This window comes from Lepidochelys kempii, chromosome 5, assembly GCF_965140265.1.
Source record: "Lepidochelys kempii isolate rLepKem1 chromosome 5, rLepKem1.hap2, whole genome shotgun sequence".
Lineage (NCBI taxonomy): Eukaryota > Metazoa > Chordata > Testudines > Cheloniidae > Lepidochelys > Lepidochelys kempii.
The window spans coordinates 71,100,004-71,119,484 of record NC_133260.1 but is presented as its reverse complement, the minus strand read 5'-3'; the positions used below and the strand labels follow the sequence as shown (position 1 = coordinate 71,119,484).

At 43.6% G+C, this 19,481-nt stretch overlaps 1 protein-coding gene across 6 annotated transcripts in view; it reads right to left on the bottom strand.

Annotated features, from left to right (window-relative positions):
- Nucleotides 1-19,481, bottom strand: part of CAMK4 (calcium/calmodulin dependent protein kinase IV) — a 291,887-nt gene that overhangs the window by 231,663 nt on the left and 40,743 nt on the right. Inside the window, exon 2 of one of the 6 annotated variants that reach the window (XM_073344680.1) lies at nt 17,672-17,713. The exons of 3 other annotated variants lie outside the window; for them this stretch is intronic. In XM_073344680.1, the coding sequence (XP_073200781.1) occupies nt 17,672-17,697 (26 nt within the window). In that variant the 5' untranslated portion in view covers nt 17,698-17,713. Of the gene's footprint in view, nt 1-11,379; nt 11,499-17,671; nt 17,917-19,481 lie in introns of those variants that run through there. 2 more of the 6 variants (XM_073344682.1, XM_073344681.1) reach the window with 2 other exon arrangements.

Below are 19,481 nucleotides of genomic sequence, written 5' to 3'. Positions count from 1 at the left end.
GTTAGAACATTTCCATTAAATTAAGATAATCAACAAAAGATGGGAGGGAAGGCCGAAATCTTTAAACATTTCTTGAGAAATGTTTTCTAACATGATCTTTAACTTATAAAGTTATCAGAACCTGGATCTTTAACTTATATGGATCTTCCACCACCTGTTGAAAATTTGTTCTGACCCACTCTATAGTGGTTAGGTAAAAGAAAACACTTTCTGGGGAAAAAAGAAAACATTTTTCCGACAGTTTTATAAAATTACTATTAGGCCATCCATGGGCTCAACAACTCCTGTACTTTTCTCTCTTAATCCATTCCCCACCACCCACCCTCCCACCCTTTGACTTGTATCCAAATCAGGACTAAAGATAATTCTCTGCAGGGTAAATTTGATGTTGAGATTGTCTATTGGCTTATGTTTTGATCTATCCTGTTTCATCCTCTGCTACCAATGTGGTTCTCTCGATCTCTGCTTCAAATATTCTTGAAATCCTTTGTTGGCATTTCAAGGACACTAAAAAGACATTATATATTGAGGACACAGAAGGTCTGGTTTTAGTAAGAATATTTAAAAGGTCACACAGGAATTTGTTTTGTGAGTACACCATGCCTGATGTCTATCAACTGGCTCATTAATATCTCGGTTTTAAATATGGTCAGTGTTTCTTTCCCAAGATTAAAGGACTCTGTTTCCCTCCTCACAGCTCAGAGATCCTTCTTTACAAAATTCCCAGCTAAATATCAGATCCTTATTGGTCCATTATGTCCAAAATATTTTTGTATTTTCTACTTTGATCAATAGCAGCTCATCACATATGCAAAGAAGATATAGGCAAATTCAAAATTTACTTTTGAAGATACTGAGTTCGTTGACATGCTTCATGATCATGAGTTGATGGTATTTCTGACTGTGGTACTGGATGTTCTTCATAACAGAAAAATGAAATAATTTCAAACACACTTCACTCCAGGCTCAATCAAAATTTAAACACAAGTGTGCCCATCAATCTCAGTTTCCATGTATTTTATTTAAATTTCATAAGTGAATATCTAGTTCTCTAGGTGCTGTAAAATTTTTAGAAAAGCATATAAAGGATCTATCTCTAGGAAAGAAGCAACAAAGATTGCCCTGTTTGCTACCCCCTAAAGCCAGCCCTTACTCTGTGGAAACGAGGGATAAAGACCCTTGTCTCTGGAACCTATCACTGAGAATACCTTGTGATCAAACTCCTTCCAACTTAAACCAGATGGCTGTTAGCTCTATTGGTGAGCTGCCGTTCACAATTGCAGCAGTTTAGAGATATACCTTTGAGATCTACTGATGAAAAGTGTTATATAAGGGTTTGCTGGTATTATTACACAATGAGGGAGGTGGTCAGAATCTAAACACTAACTTCACTTCCACCTGAAATTTGGAAGGCAAGCCTAGGTTTGAATCCATATTCGGACTGCTTTAAAAATAATCTGAATGGTTATGTGAGCAGTATCAGTGCAGAAAATAAAATAAAATTGTAGAGATAAACACTAATATTTTTGCTCACAACTCCAAAATGTAAGGGATTTGGAGAGGCACAAGGAGGTAGAGGAATTGTTTTGTTTGATTTTTAATAAAGCCATTTACAAATCATTTTAGATTTTTTTAAATTAACATGATCATTTGATCTTTTATGAAAACAGGTTACATTATACTCACAGTAGCTTTGTCATGGCCAATTGTAAGAGATATTATATCAAATTCCTCAGGGTTATAGATCAATTTTCTGTAAACTAATGATCTGTTCATTTAATGAACTACATGTTCACTATGCTGGGTGCTGGTGGGTCAACCCCCAGTCGTAGAAGTGCCAGGTGATAGGAGGAGGACTTAGAGATCCTCACTCTGAGAGAAGATTCTCTGTGCATACACTCTCAGCCATAGTATGACAGAGTGGAAGAGGAGAACTTAGGGTTTCTTGCTCTGCCCCTGGGAGGGGTTTTGCAGATTTGCACTTGGTGTATGGGCCCTCGGTGGTAGAAGGCCAAGTAATACAGAGGGAGACTTAGCGTCTCTCTCTCCGGCCCAGGGTGGGTAACATTGGAAGCCCCAGTGCCGGCGTGCACCATGTGAAATCTCAAGTGATTAAAGTTTTTCAGAGTGATACTAACGGATTGTGATAACATGTGCAGGAAACAAAAGGGTACAGCTGCGGACTCGGGAGTCCCCCAGTCATGGGCGATAGCATCAATCATGGGTTCAATGCCAGACGTACGAGCATTAGGGAGCACGGACTTGGTAGTCCAACTGCCCGGTAAGCTGGTGTCAAGGGAGGCAGGTGGACCGGATGCCCGAGCCATGGGAGAGGCAGCAAAGGGGGACGGGACCCTATTGCCTCTTTCAAAGGGGAGTGAAGACCTCTCCCGGCTGGCAAAGGCTCTCACCAAGGTGGGGTACAATCCCTGGGGTTCCGTGGCAGAGCTTCAGAGAAATGTGCATTCTTGGCAGGCTTTGTTGGACCTATATACTAAGTATGAAAAGCAGAAGGGTAAAAACCTAGGGACAGCTGTGGGATTAATTTGGACTGCAGCAGCCATGTGGCATCAAATGTTGTCCGGACAGAAAGAGGAGTTGGGGAGAAGGGAAGAGGAGTGTAACTGACAGCTGGTGGAAATGGAGCAACTGAAAGCGCAGATTACTAGCCAGGCTGCAAAACAAACCTATGCCCAGGACAAGTTGCAAGCCTTGAGACAGGCGGAAAAGCAGAACACACCCACCTGGAAGCACTGGCTAAGCAAGTACGGGACCTTCAGGGACTCGTCAAAGACTTGACCATCCGCGTTCAGCATACACCACAACAGCAGTGTGCTCGCCATGAAAAGGAAATTGAGCAGTTAAAACGTAAGGTGACCATGCGTTTGGTCCAGGTGGCAAGTCTCACGGAGGATGACTCGGGTGAACCTTGTGAGTGATATTGTTTAAGAAAAGGAACCAGAGAGGTGGGAGCTGGTTGAGAAGCCCACCCTCCTTGCTAAATTGGTAATGGAACGAAGCCTGTGCCCATGGAAAGGGACAATTCAATAAGAAAAACAGGATCGGGCCCAGAAAAGCAGGCAGGCAATAGTTAAAGAAATTGAAATAAAACAGGTTGGAAGCCCTAAGGGCATAGTGCCAGAAGTAAGGAACGAGAGTGAGAAGTTAACTCTACAGATGCTGGAGGGAATTAAGCAGTGAAACATTGTGAAAGTGTTAAAAAGGAAAAGTGTTAAAGAAAAGAGAATTCTTGGTTTCTTTGCAGCTATTCTGAAGGAAAATGGGCCCTTTTCCAAAGGAATGTCTGTAAATAATCCAGGCAAAGGGACAATCTGATTTAAATCATTTGACTATGGACAATTTAGTCAAATTTACTAAAAGAATATAAGGGGGTTCTACTGGACCTTAAAGACCAAAGTTGTAGCTGCAACAGGGCAGCGAAAGCCAGGAGAATGGGAAAAGATTTTAAATCTGTTATTTTGTAACAAAATAGCAGATAAAAGGGTAGTAAAAGAGAGAAAGACCATGCCCCAAGCCCCTTAAGGTGGCTCTGTGTAATCAAACTGTCACTTTGCCAAAGGGAGACACAATAGGTTGTGTTTTCTTCTTCAAATCACTGTGTGTTTGGAAGCAGGAGTTAAAAGTGAAAAGTAATCAGAAAACTCTGGTGAAAGTTGATTGTTCCTTTTAAGACAGAATCTCAGAGCTGCTGATGACTTTGAATCCAAAAGCAAGCCAGAAAGCGTCTGTGTTAATGCAAATTACCTAACTGATAAAGGTAAAGCCATTGAAACCTAGCCTGCCTATAGAACAAACACAGGAAAATATGGGGGTAATTCCTCTGTTTTGCCTGCAATCAGCAAGGGTATTTGTAAAAGAAAGAAATATTCTGAGCAATAATCTGCCACCCCCAAAGGGGTAGAAACATGTTCTTTTGTCTTTCAGAAAAACAGGAAAAGCTGATACCAGCTGAAAAGCAACTCAGAATACCATGAATCTACTATCACAGGAGAGTCTAATACAGAAACAAATGGAAACAAAAAAACATACTGCTATAGCTATGGGATGTACTGAAATGCAGCTACTTGCTTTGCTCACCTTGGAACACAAAATGTTTTGGGGTAATATCAAGAAACACTAAGGTTTTGACACACGTGCTCAAGCCAAAAAAAAAAAAAATCACTGTTTGATACTTGTCAGTGCGAATGGATGCAGTAGGTTTTTAGCATAAGGCCAGCCCTTTTAACTGGGGGAAATTGTTGATAAAAATCGCACTCCAACAGGCTCTGGAGGCAAAGATATGGAAAGTTAGCTCACTCCCCATATTGCACATGGGATCCTTCTGGCTACCCTGGACCTCAAGCCAGGGGGATGGGGAGGGAGGGAAGCGATTGGACACCAGAGGTTGTACCGAGTGGACTCCTCAAAAGTGGGTGTACTTGTCCTTTCTCCAGAGCCCTGTAGTAAAGACATTTCACTAGGATCCTGTATGTGGAATGAATTAGATAATGAGACCAAAGTACTGTATGATGGGCAATGTGTATGTGTTAATTCCTGCGAAGAAGTGTTTTGGGAAGATGGAAGTGTTAGCAACCTGCTAATAGACAAATGTAAATGTAATCTAAGTACTGTGTTTACCAATAATCACATTTACTGTTTGCCACAACCAAAAAAGTCTCAGCTTTGCCCAGTTGAGGAAGGAGCTATGTGAAACCCCTGAAGCTGTAGAGGCCACTTAAGATAAGAAAAAGGTCAAGTGTAAGGGGATCGTCAAAGACATCCAGGGATGGCAAATTGGAAACAAGGTAATGTTGCAAAGGCTGGGGAAGGCAGCCCACACTCTGGACGCCAAGTGGGTGGGTCCGTACTCCATTGTGAACCGCATCTCCCCAGCAGTGTACTAGCTTCAGCTACCAAGCAAACTAAAATGAGTACATGCCAATCGGCACAACACATATGCTTCTCCCTAGCTTTCTGGTCATGGCGTCGTGGGCCTTGGTTATGGACCAGCCGCCTGCCTGGACCATCCAAGTCTCCAGCGGTCCATGGGATTATCTGGATAATCATAATTAGGAGGAGGGAAAATACCTTCAAAGGCTCTCCCTAGCTCGAGCGGCCAAAGGAGCCCGAGCCACGGAAGGCGGGAGGGGAGGTGCCTTGGAGACAGTGCATAGCCTGGATAGACACAGCAAGGCCACAGCAAAATACCTGGTGGGTGGCCCCGAACCTCCCCTGGATCCCATTGGGGCAAACCCTGTTCGTCCTGTGGTGGCCTGGAGTGGAAGTAAAATGGGAAGCCCTTTGGCAAGAAATAGTAATTACTGATCTCGGGATGTAATATTATTGTTGTAACCTCAACCTTAATCCTAACCAGGCAAACAACATCCATGATGAAAGCCAGGGAGGGCTGTAGCTGGACAAGTAATAATTTAGAGCGTTTTTGTATGTACCTCAGTTTCCCCAATAGGTGCAGTTACGTTGTTGCTTTTTTCCCCCTTTTCCTTTGTTAACAGGACAAGGCAGTAATAGCAAGAGCCCAGGGACACCCCAAACAGGAGTGGTGGTTCTGCTCTTGCTGCTTTAAGACTGCAAAATTCGTCAGGGCAAAACAATGTATGTATGGTAGTATTTCTTTCTGGGAATCCTCGGTTTCTGGATGTTTTGGGCCTCCTTTGTTAATTTTACCACTGTTCAGAATTGGCCATAGTGGAAGAAAAAGTCAATTATCCATTGGCAGAGGGGGCAATTGTAGCTTAGCATCCTGGGAATGTGGCATCACATATTATCTGGGATTGGACGGTCCATCGCGACACATGGGAGGTGGCTCCCACCAATGACATAGCTAAGCGGTATGGGCTGACTACATCTTTTATCAGCACATATGGATAGCAGAGGGCAACACTTGGCAGCTGTGGCCTATGGAGCCCCCTCAATGATATGCAGAGAAAAGGCAATGCCAGGCCAATTTTATGAGGTAGGTCAACACATCTGCTGGGAAGGGGAGGCATCGGGATATGCCCCTTCTAAAGCCCATGTGTTTATCAATACCTCTGCGTGTGTTTGGAGGACCACCTACCCCAGGGTGTCACTTGATTTGCTGTTACACTTTCAGGCGCAAAAAAATTTCAGTACATTGGCCTGCGGTTATGCAAAGTATGATTAATATCTTTCACTATGTTGTGTTTAATTTTTCATGGATTGCACCCAAAGTTTTCCTGTCCTTGACGCATAGCCAGGAACAACTGACCGTATTCCAGATAGATGCCTCATCCTTTATCGTGTGGCAGCACACGTTTAATTTGGAGAAAGCTGCCTTTGCCACAGAAATTCGAGTGGGGCATCTATGCCCACAGGGAGATGTGCTATGCTATGTTACTAATGAAGCCAGAAGTCATTATTGGCTAGTGTATGCAGTTGTTGTTGCCCTAACAATTCTGTATATGTTATATTGCTGTTTACGTAGAAGGCCAACAGTAGCCCTAGCCACCATGTCAGAGGGAGGATGGAAGCTGAAATGGTGACCCCTCACAACAAAATGTTGATTCGGGGTCGGGGGGGGGGAGGAATGTCACAATCCAATGGCCCCCTCCCCTTAGGGAGTCCCCCGGGAAGGCAGATCAGCACTGTATATTGCTAACGCTGTTGCAAGCATCACAAAGCATTTTGGGGAGGGTCAGAGGTGTGTGAGTGGGGAGTGGGAGTTTCCTTTGCAGGTACGAGAGGCCGGGTGGGAGAAGAGAGAAAGAAGAGAATGGGTTAACTAGTCTGAAGATAAGAAGCTGACTTCAGCCCAAGATCACTGGCTACCTGCCAAGACAGAAGGGGGAAAGTCCAACCCACCCCGACCAGCTGTAAGAAGAAAAAAAACTAAGTGAAGTAAAGCTGCAAAGAGAACAGCAGGAACAGTGAGAGCTGGAGCAATTACAGCAAAGGCCAATACAAGGGAAAACAAAGTCTCTGGAGTCGGGATGTTTTGGAAAACCGAGAAAGCCACAGCAAGCCGGTTTGGACTGACACAAAAAGCACCAGGAACAGAGGTCGCAGAATGGAACACCCCCAAAAGAGCCCAGAGCTTAAAACCCTCCTAAGAGCTGGAGCAATTTGGAGAACACAGCAGATCCTTGGACGACCTGGGCCCAGGACAGCACTCCCATTCGCCTTACCCCCACACACACACCTTCTTTTGACGTTACTCCCAGACTTGGCCAGTCTGGGGCGTGAGAGTGAGAGTATGAAAGTGGGTTAGGGCTTGAGGCATTAACACTTTCTTGCTCCCCCTGAGTGACGTGGGAGAGTTCCCAGCAGTTTCTGCTGTTATTTTATTATTTTATCAATAAAGCTTTAAAATTTAGACACTTGGTGTGTTTCATCATCTCCCCCCAACGATCCTGCAGCGTCAGCCTGATCACCTGATGCAGCGGCAGATTGGTAACAAAAATCTGTCACAGCAGGGCAACTACCTGGGGTCTCATGCCACATAGGGGCCCGTGAAGCTCAGTTGATCAGGCTTTAGCTTCAGCCCTGGGCTTGAGCCCCATACAGTGGGGCATCAGCTTTCTGCCCTGGGCCCCAGCAAACCTAATGCCGGCCCTGCTTCGCAGCCCCCGTGAAACCTGCTCACAGCTCTCCAGGCGGCCCTGGACTCCTGGTTGAGAACCACTGCTTTAGACTGACATGTCCAGCAGGTCTCAGCAACACAGTGTTAGGAATTTAAACATAATCATGTGAATGATTAAATCAAAATAGATAAGAATACCCCACCATGCATGTTTGAATGTATAACTTAAGACTGAGCTTTGCTACATAGGCAATCTCTTATGTTTTGTTAATGTAGTAGAGCAAAGTCAAATGGTGCTGAAGTTAGAAGTAAATGACACAGTGAAGTGTTTAGTGGTGCTCTGCAGAAAGAAAGAAAGGACAGTTATCTTTCAGTCAGAAGAGCTCTATGAATATATTGCTTTTGCAGTACCCAATGTAGGAGTTATACACCATTGTTCATGGGTCAGCAAACCATATGCACAGCTCTTAAGTGAGCAAGAGCGAGGCAATTTCATTATGGATGATTTAGTTTTAAGAACAATTTGAACCCCCAAAAAACACCAATGAACAAGTTCATAGTCAATTAACAAACATAGTTCTTTGGCCTACCTTCGTGCAACATCATTTTTCCAATGACAAACAGTAAATATTGTGGGGGAAGAACCAATTAAAATTGTGTTTGTTCTTAACATCAAATTGCTAACTACAACAGTATTCTAGTTTTAGCAACCACCACATTAGCAACTTCCATGTGTATCTGTGAATTGCGTAGATATCATAGCACTTACACTGCTGTGGAACTATTTTGGGAAATACCTGCTTACATATTTTATAACATGTTTTAGAACGTGTCTTTTACTCTAAAAATAGAAGGTAATCCTCCTCCTTTTTTATGGTTTCCTTATTAATTTTTATTTTATAGAAGGAGCTTTTCCATGTTATATTTCTTAAAGCATATTTTAATAGCATCTAGCTTTTTTTCCCTCTCTCTAATAAAACTGTTTATACTTGGAGCCGGAAAGGAAGGACAATTTCTCTGAACAACAAGCTATGAAACTTGTTTTTTATATTCAAAAGAACAAAATGCTTGTGAAAATGCAGCACTGACAGTGCAGAGAAATTAAATCTTCTATCCACAGAGTGGGAGAGAAAGAGCACTCACAGCGCTGGGGCAAGCTTCCTCATATCACCCAATGATCTTCTGGAGGGTCTCCCTCTTGGGGAGAGAGGAGAGGTCAATCTCAATGCCCACCTATTTTGGCCCGAGGATACAAACAAAAGGTATAAATTATTGCCAACCTTTGCTGAGGAATGATCTTTTGCTACCTTCTGCACAGGACCTAAGATTTTTCTTCTACTCCATTTAACCACAGAAGTCTCCTGCTCACTCTATTCAAGCCCCACCTGCCAAAGTCTGGTTTAAATAATTTGGCCAGAATCACATTGGAACTCTGTGGCAGATACAGGGAGAGTGTCCAGTTCTCTAGGGCAGCTCTCAACTGTCTTAACTATGAAACTCTCCTTTCCCTTCCTGCAGTCCCCTGCCTCATTCACTACACACCTTCCAACTTGTGCAACAAATGGGGAAGGTACCCTACAGACAACAGCCTCCTTTACCATACAACCCTGATTCATTCCCTGAGCACGTCCATACTTTGTACTGAATGAGGCAGAGGTCCTGGGGAAAAAATACTATGTGATCACGTATCATCAAACACTATCATAACACATATGCACAAAGGCAACTTTAAATCTGGCATTTCCTAATTTTTGAGTACTTGACTTTGCAACCTTAATAGTGTTCTTTTAATTTGCTACCTCAGAGGTCCCCCCCAAAAAAATGGGGGAGCAGGGCAGTGCGCACATCCAGGATGATGCTAAATCCACACAGCTGGACAGCTGGCAATGTGCATTGAGCACCCTTACAGATTTCCTAGGCCAGCTGCCTCAAAAAAAAAAAAAAAAAAAAAAAAAAGGATGACTCTGGGAAAAACCTATCTGAGGGGGAGATAGCACATGCGCAGGCTAGTTACACACAGGAGCCGTGAGGGGCTGAAGCATATTTAGTGAGGATGGAATCTGGAGATTTTAGTTCTCAAACTCTAGCAATCTCTACTGAGCATGTGCTAATTTCAGTTTTTCAAAGCCTTATAACTTGGCCAGATTTGGGCAGGTTTTCACAAGTACTGCAAAAAAAACCCTCATCCTTGACACAAAGGCCGCCAAATTCTAATCCCCTGCTCCAAAGCATGGGGATACTAGAAAATTTCTAAGAAAAGATCTTAATTTTTTTAACATGGGCAAAACAGTATATTTCCCTAGCCTCTTTCTTGGAAAAGGTTGAACTGGTTTGGCTTAAATTTTCCAAAACAACTTCAACCTGAGGCAGACATCTGGCATGGAAAATTTCAACCTGAATGGTCAAAATTTAGTAAAGCAATAAACAACAGAAAACAGGGTCTTACAATGGCAAGTATTGAGCAGCCTTAATAATAGCTCCACCTTAATACTGAAATAGACTATGTCAGCAGGGTTATTTACATAACTCTGACTAAATGCAGAGTTACATTAGTTTGCAGCATTACCCAAGTTCCTGCTCCTTGACTTATGACTTACCTCCCAGACTCTACACCTGCAATAAATAGGACAGACTAAGTTTTCTAATATTAAATATCTTTAAGCAAGGTTAGATTAAGCCATAAGCCATAAGGCACGAGACCCAGCTCGTGGAATCACATATTGACATCATAATTTCAGCTTTTATCGAAAAATTGTTTCTAACCCCCAGAATTATGAAGACAATTTTCAAAATGTGAAGATGGACAGGGCCATGGTTGTACTCAGGACCCTGGATTACCTTCATGTGGCCCTATCTTGAAGACATAATTAAATTCAAGTAACCATGAATGTTTCAAACATCTCATGGGTGATTCCTGTTAACATGGCAACATTTGTAAACATGCCTTCCTTCATTCCTTCCCACACAGGATATTCCCACAGTGATCAACTTAAAAGCAAGGAAATTAATTAATTCTGATTTACAACTCAAGCTGACCTTGGGCACTTTCAATAAAATATCAACCTACTGAAGAATGTTCAAAGAAGTCAAAGTATCGGCAAAAAACAAACTTGCTGTGAAAATAACATTTCCAGAAGGTAGACTTGGCATACAAGTAAAGTCCACAACAACAAAAACTAAATTTAAATGCCACCTAAATTTTTCCACTTTTGTTAACTTAGATGAAAAGTAGCCATTATCTGATGTTCATTTATTAAACTAGTAATATATATTGATCTCAACCCTCCTACATACCAGACATAGTATTTTAAATCTATGTTTTAAATCTAACATAAAAGAAATAAAACTCTGTATAGTTCAGTCGAGTTAATAAAAGTACAGTTGGTTACAGAAGGTGACTCCATATATGCAAGGGGAAGGGAGAGGAGATACAATTACCTTGTAGCTTTTGGGCTTTTAAATTTTCCAAATTAACATTAAGAGATTTTTACATGTGTCAAGGTTCCCTCCCCACTCTGAACTCTAGGGTACAGATGTGGGGACCCGCATGAAAGACCCCCTAAGCTTATTTCTACCAGCTTAGGTTAAAAACTTCCGCAAGGCACAAATCCTTCCTTGTCCTTGGATGGGTACTGCTGCCACCACCAAGTGAGTTAGACAAAGACTCAGGAAAAGACCACTTGGCGTTCCTGTTTCCCTAAAATATCCCCCGAAGCCCCTTCACCCCCTTTCCTGGGGAGGCTAAACCTCCCTCTTAGCACAGGGAAAATTCACAAGCTAAAACAAAAGATAATCTAATGCATTTCCTTGCTATTACTTACTATTTCTGTAAGTTTCGATGTATCATTCAGTGGGAGCTGGATTACTTGCTTGGTCTCTCTCTTCGTCTCTGGAGAGAACACACACAGAGCACAAAAACAAAGCCTTCTACCCCCCCACCCCCCCCGCAGATTTGAAAGTATCTTCTTTCCCCGTTGGTCCTTCTGGTCAGGTGCCAACTAGATTAATTGAACTGATTAACCCCTTACAGGTAAGGGGATTCTGTACCTCTGGCCAAGAGGGAGTTTATATTACTGCATACATAAAGGTTGTTACCCTTCCCTTTATATTTATGACATGTCCCCCAAATCACAGATGGTGTGGGACAGCCTGTTCCACAATGGATGTGATTTCTTCCTGGAGCTCTAGGAGAAAACAGAGTTAATAAGACACATGCACCTTTATGATATACTACTAACTATATAAAAACTTAACATTTTCCACATTTCAAGGAAGATTTTAACCAGTTGATTCTGGGAAACTTCCATGGGAGAGTGCATCAGCCACTTTATTAGACGCTCCTGAAATGTGATGTATTTCAAAATTAAAATCTTGGAGAGCTAAACTCCACCAAAGAAGTTTTTTGTTATTGTCCTTTACTGTATGAAGCCACTTCAGCACAGCATGGTCGGTTTGCAGGTGGAAACACCGCCCCCAAACGTATGGGCGTAGCTTTTCCAGAGCGTACACAATGGTGTAACATTCCTTTTCAGTGACTAACCAGTGGCTTTCCCTCTCAGACAGTTTTTTGCTGAGAAACACGACAGAATGGAATTCTTGATCCAGTCGTTCCTGCATTAAAACTGCTCCCACAACACACTTGGATGCATCCATGGTTACTAGGAAAGGTTTGTCAAAGTCTGGGGCTCTTAGCACAGGGTCAGACATGAGTGTCACTTTAAGCTGGTTAAAGGCCTTCTGACACTTTTCGGTCCACTGCACTGCATTTGGCTGTTTCTTTTTGGTCAGATCTGTCAGTGGGGCAGTGATTTGGCTGTAGTGCGGTACAGATCACCTGTAATATCCAGCCAAGCCTAAGAAGGATTGGACCTGTTTCTTCGACTTTGGGACAGGTCACTTTTGGATAGCATTCACTTTGGCCTGTAGGGGGTTGATAGTTCCTTGACCCACCTGGTGTCCAAGGTAAGTCACTCTGTTTAGGCCTATTTGACACTTCTTAGCCTTAACAGTTAGTCCTGCCTCCCTTATGTGCTCAAAGACTTTTTGCAGATGCTGCAAGTGTTCTGCCCATGAATCAGAAAAGATGGCCACATCATCAAGGTAGGCGATTGCAGATTCTCCCAATTCCACTCGGAGACAATCTACAAGTTTCTGGAAGGTGGCGGGTGCATTTCGCAGCCCGAAAGGGAGCACATTAAATTCATACAGCCCTACATGGGTGATGAAGGCTGACCTTTCCTTCGTGGATTCATCTAGTGGTACTTGCCAGTACCCCTTCGTTAAGTCTAAAGTAGAGATGAACTGGGCAGGTCCCAGTTTCTCCAATAGCTCATCTGTGTGTGGCATTGGATAGTTGTCTGGGCAAGTCACAGCATTTCACTTACGGTAGTCCATGCAAAAGCGTATCTCCCCAGCTGGTTTGGGAACTAGAATCACTGCAGATGCCCATGCACTGTTAGAGGGGAGGATTACACCCATCTGTACCATGTCCTGGATCTCCCATTCTATAGCAGTTTTGGCTTGAGGAGACACCCGGTAAGGTTGAACTCTAATTGGGTGCGCATTACCTGCGTCAATGGAGTGGTATGCCCATTCGGTCCATCCTCGGATAGCTGAGAACATTGGCACGAAGCTAGTGCACAGCTTCTTGATCTGCTGTCGCCTGCATACATCCGAGGGTCATTGAGAGGTTCACCTCTTCCACGCCACCGTCACTTTTTCCTTCGTAGTAGACACCTGCAACCAACTCAGCATCATCTCCTCCCTGAGCTGTAAACTGACAAACCTTTAATTCTCTGGAATAAAAGGGCTTTAGAGAATTAACATGGTACACTTTAGGCTTTAGGGTTGAGGTGGGGAATTCTGAGATAATTAACTGCTCCCAGGCGCTTTTGGACCTTAAATGGCCCTTCCCACGATGCTTCCATCTTATGGGCCTGGAGCGCCTTCAACATGACCTGGTCCCCTACTTTGAAGGAAAGCTCTCTGGCATGCTTATCATACCAGGCCTTTGCTCTTCCTGAGCATCTGTTAGGTTTTCTCTAGCAAGGGCTAAAGAGTCTCGGAGAGTGTTTTATAGGTTGTTTACAAAGTCCAGAATGTTAGTTCCTGGAGAAGGCATAAACTCCTCCCATTGCTGCTTCACCAACTGTAATGGCCCCTTAACCTCACGGCCATACACAAGTTCAAATGGTGAAAACCGTAAACTGGGATGTGGTACAGCTCTGTAGGCAAAGAGCAACTGCTGTAACACTAGATCCAATTATTGGAGTGCTCATTTATGAATTTACGTATCATGGCCCCCAAAGTTCCATTAAACTTCTCCATCAGGCCATTTGTTTGATGGTGGTAAGGGTTGGCAACCAAGTGATTCACCCCATGAGCTTCCCAAAGGCTTTTCATGGTTCCTGCCAGGAAATTAGTTCCCGAATCCATAAGGATGTCGGAGGGCCAACCTACCCCGACAAAAATGCCTGTTAATGCCTGGCACACACTTTTAGCCCTGGTGTTGCTTAGAGCTACTGCTTCCAGCCATCGGATGGCAAAACCTATGGAAGTCAGTATGTACTGCTTTCCTCTGGGTGTCTTTTTCGGAAAAGGACCCAGAATATCCACAGCTACTCGCTGAAATGGAACCTCAATTATGAGGAGTAGCTGGAGAGGGGCTTTGACCTGGTCTTGGGGTTTTCCCACTCTTTGGCACACCTCACAAGACCGGACACAGGTAGAAATTTCCTTGCTCATTCCCTCCCAATGAAAGGGCTTCCCCCAAACGGTCTTTGGTCCTGTTCACCCCAGCATGGCCACTAGGATGATCGTGGGCTAAGCTCAAGAGCTTTACCCGGTACTTAGTTGGAACTGCCAACTGTCTCTGAGGATGCCAGTCTTCCTGGTGTCCACCAGAAAGAGTTTCCCTGTATAAAAGTCCTCTTTCTACAACAAACCTGGATCGATTAGAAGAGCTGAGAGGTGGTGGGTTGCTCCGTGCAGCAGTCCTGTTCATCTGCTTCCTGTTCAGCCTGGAACTGTTCCCTTGATGCTGGAGACATCAGTTCCTCACTGGATTGTGGACTTGGGCTTGGTCCCTCGGGAAGTGATGCAGGGGACGAGGCTGTTTCCGTTGACTGTGAACCACTCTCTGCTGGCGCAGTATGTTGGGTTTCAGGCTCCGGCTGAGCCTCTTGCGCAGGTTTAGCTGCTGCTGCCAGAGCAGGCTCGGTGGTGCCCTCTGGTGTTGGAGCTGTAGACGGAGTTGCAAGCACTGGACTCAGTGCTGGCAATGGTTCTGGTGCTGGTTGCTCTGCCAGTTCCAGGACTGGCTCTGCCTGGGTCTCTGCGATTAGATCCACTACTGCTGTCACAGACATTGGCATGGGGTCCGGTTCCACCACCTCCATTTGGGTCTCTGGTAACACAGACGGGGCCCTGGTGGAAGGCTCAGGAACAGGGATAGGTGTGAAAGCTCGCTTAGCCTGTCTGCGGGTGACTATTCCAACCCTCTTGGCTAGCTTCACATGGTGGGCCAAGTCTTCCCCCAGCAACATGGGAATGGGATAATCATCAAAGACTGCAAAAGTCCACATTTCTGACCAGCGCTTGTACTGGACAGGCAACTTGGCTGTAGGCAAATCAAAAGAGTTTGACTTGAAGGGTTGAATCATCACTTGGGCCTCTGGGTTGATGAATTTGGGGTCCACTAAGGATTGGTGGATAGCTGACACCTGTGCTCCAGTGTCCCTCCACGCGATAACCTTCTTCCTGCCCACACTCACAGTTTCCCTTCACTCAGAGTATCTGGGAGGCATCTGGGCCTGAGGACCTTTGGTGTGACCCTGGTGCAATGGACTGTAATCTGTTGGGGTTCTTGAGGGAGTTGGCCTTTACATGCCCCAGCTCATTACATTTAAAACATCGTCCAGCTGACTGGTCACTGGGGCAGGGTGGGTTGCTGGAGAATGGTGTGGTGGGACAATAAAATGTCTGGGTTTTTTCTTGGGGTGTAGTTGGGGCTTTGGGCTGCCCCCGGTGTATGGTGTGGTCTCAGGGTGTCCCTTCTGGTATCCACCCAAACTGCGACCAGGGTTGTTCCTTTCTGCTACCTCCACCCGTTCTGTTCCGATTTGCCCTGCCTCTGTGACGGTCTGGGACTGCTCGTATTGATCCACAGAAGAAGCAAGACTTTCTGCTGAGTCCATTTTCTTAACCCATAAACACTGTTTTATATCATTAGTCATAGTCAGGAACTGCTCCTGTATAACCAAATCACACATTCCTTCAAAGCTAGTTACACCCCTTCCTTTGACCCATTTATCTAAGAGATCCTTCATCTGGTTTACATAAGCCACATTACTTAGTCCAGGCCCTCTCTTAAGGGCTCTAAATTTTACTCTGTAAGTTTCAGGTATAATGTAAAATTGTTTCAAAACCAAATCCTTAAATTTACCATAGTCAGAAGCATCCTCAACAGGCATCTTGTTGAATATGACCAGAGCTCTGCCAGTCAATTTTGCTACCAATGTGGTCATCTTGTGATCGTCAGGAATTGCATGAAGTGTGCAGTCTCTCAAAAGGTGATCAAATATTCAGCAATATCACTGTATTCATCATACTGTGGACCCAGTCGCTCCCATTTGTGGATTTTTGGGGAAGTGGAACCAGCTGCTGAAGGGTTTAGTCCTTTTAACTTTATTACCTCCAGTTCATGCTTCCTCTCTTTCCCTCTCCTCCTGAGCATGCTGCCTCTCTTTTTCCTTCTCCTCCCTAGCAGCTTTTTCTCTGGCCACTTGTGCATCAATCGCCATCTGTTTTAATTCCAGTTGTCTTTCATGTTCCTTCTTTCTTTCTTCAGCTTCCAATCTGGCTAAATCTAGTTTCTTTTGGACATCACTTTCAGTCATCCTAGCCTCCCTGCGCTTAGCCTAGCCTAACCCGAGAGCTAGAAAGAAAAAAAAAAAACCCAACTTGTGAATTCCCTTGCTGTAGCTTAACTACTCGGCCTTGAGGCAGAGAAGAAAGGGCGGGGGGAGAAAACAAAAACAAAGCAAGTCATCCCATTGGTCGTCACCCCGGCATGCTCTGTGCACAGCAGTAGCTGACTGCAAGACAGCCTAGCTGGGGTGGGCACAGCGGCAGCCCATTCCCTGCCCAGGCTCGACTTCTGGGGACAGGAGCCAACTCCGAGCACGCTCAAGGGACAGGGGGAGGGGCTCCAGCTCACTCAGCCAACTATCCCCAGAAGCTTGCCGCAGCCAAGGGCTCTCCCAATCAGCCACCGCACTGTATCGGGCAGTATCCCAGTCTGTGTAGCTGGAAGAGGCTCTGGCCCTGCCCCTTCCTCTCCCTGCCCAGGCCAGCCAGCTGCTGGAGGGGCACTTGACCCTTCGTGCCCCTCCCACCAGTCACCTCTTTGTAATTACACCATGGAAGAATTGAGCCCACTCAGTTTAGCTAGCCAGTAAAGGTCGTCATTCTCAACTGACGTAAATCAGGGTAACTCCACTGAGGTCAATGATGTTTTGCCAATATACACCAGCCGAGGTCCTAGAAAGAGCGAGTCTTCCTGGTACCTGTATGATCTATCATTCTAGCTGCGGCAATATCAAGAGATACTGCATACAGAAGTCAGTCCCATCAGTCTGGCAAGATTTGAGTGTTTCTTTGCTGTAACTGCAATTTTATTTAAGACATACCTTGTCTATAAACAGACCTATATATGCATGTATGCCTGTCTTTAGTTTATTTGTTCATTTTGCTGTATACGTTAGCCTTTTATTTGTAAATAGCTTTAAAACCAATGCTGATATAATTGATGGGGGTGACTGATAATAAATATTGACATTGTCTAGACACCAACACCACAAATTTTGTCTGCTCAAGAAATAGGGACAAAAAGATGAAGCTCTCTGTGTATGTAACAATTACCTTAAAAGTCTTTCAAAGATGGCAACTGTATAAAGCTGTACAATTCTGAAATGTCTGGAGAAATCTCCCTGCAATAATGCAGCAAAGACACCAAGAAAAGACCCAGATAAGAGTGGATGTAACATAATAGAAGAACTAGACAACATATGTTTCAGAAATAAGTGCAAAAATCTTCCACATTTCCATACAAACCTTGTGTGAGCACATTTTTCATACATCAGAATGCAAGCTACCCTAGGAAAGGAAATCAGAATCAAATGTAAAGCAGTTGAAGAAAATCCACCAACACAAGTACGGAATGAAACATTACTTTCAATCCCAGGAAATCAGTAGCAGGGAGCCTCTCTGATTTATTGCACTTCTAATGCTTGATGACACGATGTGCCCATATGTTACTGTTTCATTCAATGGACATTATTCAGCCACCTGCCACAAATACAAGCCAAAGACTTGTTCCAGCCTCCATTTGTACCATATATGCATTACCCTACAACCAACAGCTGAAAGAAACCAATATCTGTCAAATCATGAGGAGTGATTGGTACACAGAGCTGGCTGCCTGCTGGCCACGTCTATACTAGAAAAGTTTTGCCAGTATAGCTATACCGGGAAACCCCCCTGGGTAGATACATTTATGGCAGCAAAAAAGTGCTTTTGCCAGTATAAACCTGTCTTATTTCACTTGAGGAACTGGTATAAGTTGCCTGCCAAAAGCACTTTTTTGCCACTGTAAACTGTTTACTCTAGGGCTTCTGCTAACATGGAAAGATCATTTAAAAAGCCACATAGGTAAGCCAACATTACTATACCAGGGCCAGCTGCTAGTATAGACCAGGCCTTAGATAATTAATACCTACTTTGTGTAAACTAAATGAAAGTTAAGGACACAACATAAATTTGCATGCAAATATGTGTAATCAGTGGTGGTACTCAAGCATATACTTCCATTTTTAAAATATTGATTTCAAATGTTGATGGAGATTATGGTAAAGCAAATATGTGTTCTTAACACTGTGAAGACATGAAATAAGTATATGTGCATATATTGAAGGCAAATTCTTGGCATGTGGCTGGAGTTTTTGCATCTTCTAAAGGAGACGCATTGGGAGCATTTATAACTTGAGGGATTTTGGGGAGAGAGAGGGACTTCAAGGTCCACTTATCACACACTATATGAGCAAAAGATTGGGAAGGGAGTACAACTCAAGTGCACAAAACAGGTATTTACAGATGCAATCAGACAAGTGATGCATGTAAATTGGCATGCATGATTGATCGGTTATGAAAGTCTGGATCTTGCTTTTCCCACACAAGTGTCTATATAAAGTGAAAGTCAATAGCCTCTAAACTAACATGTGGGTCTCTCAGTATTCTTCCATATTCCAAAAAAGCACATATTTCCTGATTTGCATTACCTTTTTTCTAAAAAAAAAGGCAGATCTCCAAAGAGCAGCAAGAAGGAGGATTCATATGCTAAAGTTCTTCATATCTGCCATCTGAAAAAGGTGTCACAGGAGTAAGTGTTTGAGCATATTTTATTCCATAGCTTTGCTGAAATAAACTAGTGTTTTTTAATGTAGGCAAATTTATGATTAATTGGGAGTTGCAGTTTTTCACACAGGTTCAGCTAACTCAGAAATGAAGAGTCCAGCACTTGGGGAGATGATGTAGTTTTACAACATTCCCTGGAGGACTTTCCCACTATGAACCAGTGACGTGAGTACACTCATCTATATACTATATGCAATTTTCATGAGACATATAAAATTGATAATATTCTTAATTTAATAAATAAACCAAATGTTATTCAGAAAAAAAAGTTAAAATATTAATGGAAATTACTTCAAAATGATTAATCATATACTCAGTAAGTAAATGGTGTACTGTGTTACTAGGATATTTTATTATTGTAACAGTCTGATAGGATATGACTAAAGGGTAAATATTATGAATGAGGCAGTGGTCCTGTAGAAAAATAATATGTGATCATGTAGTTGAAGAT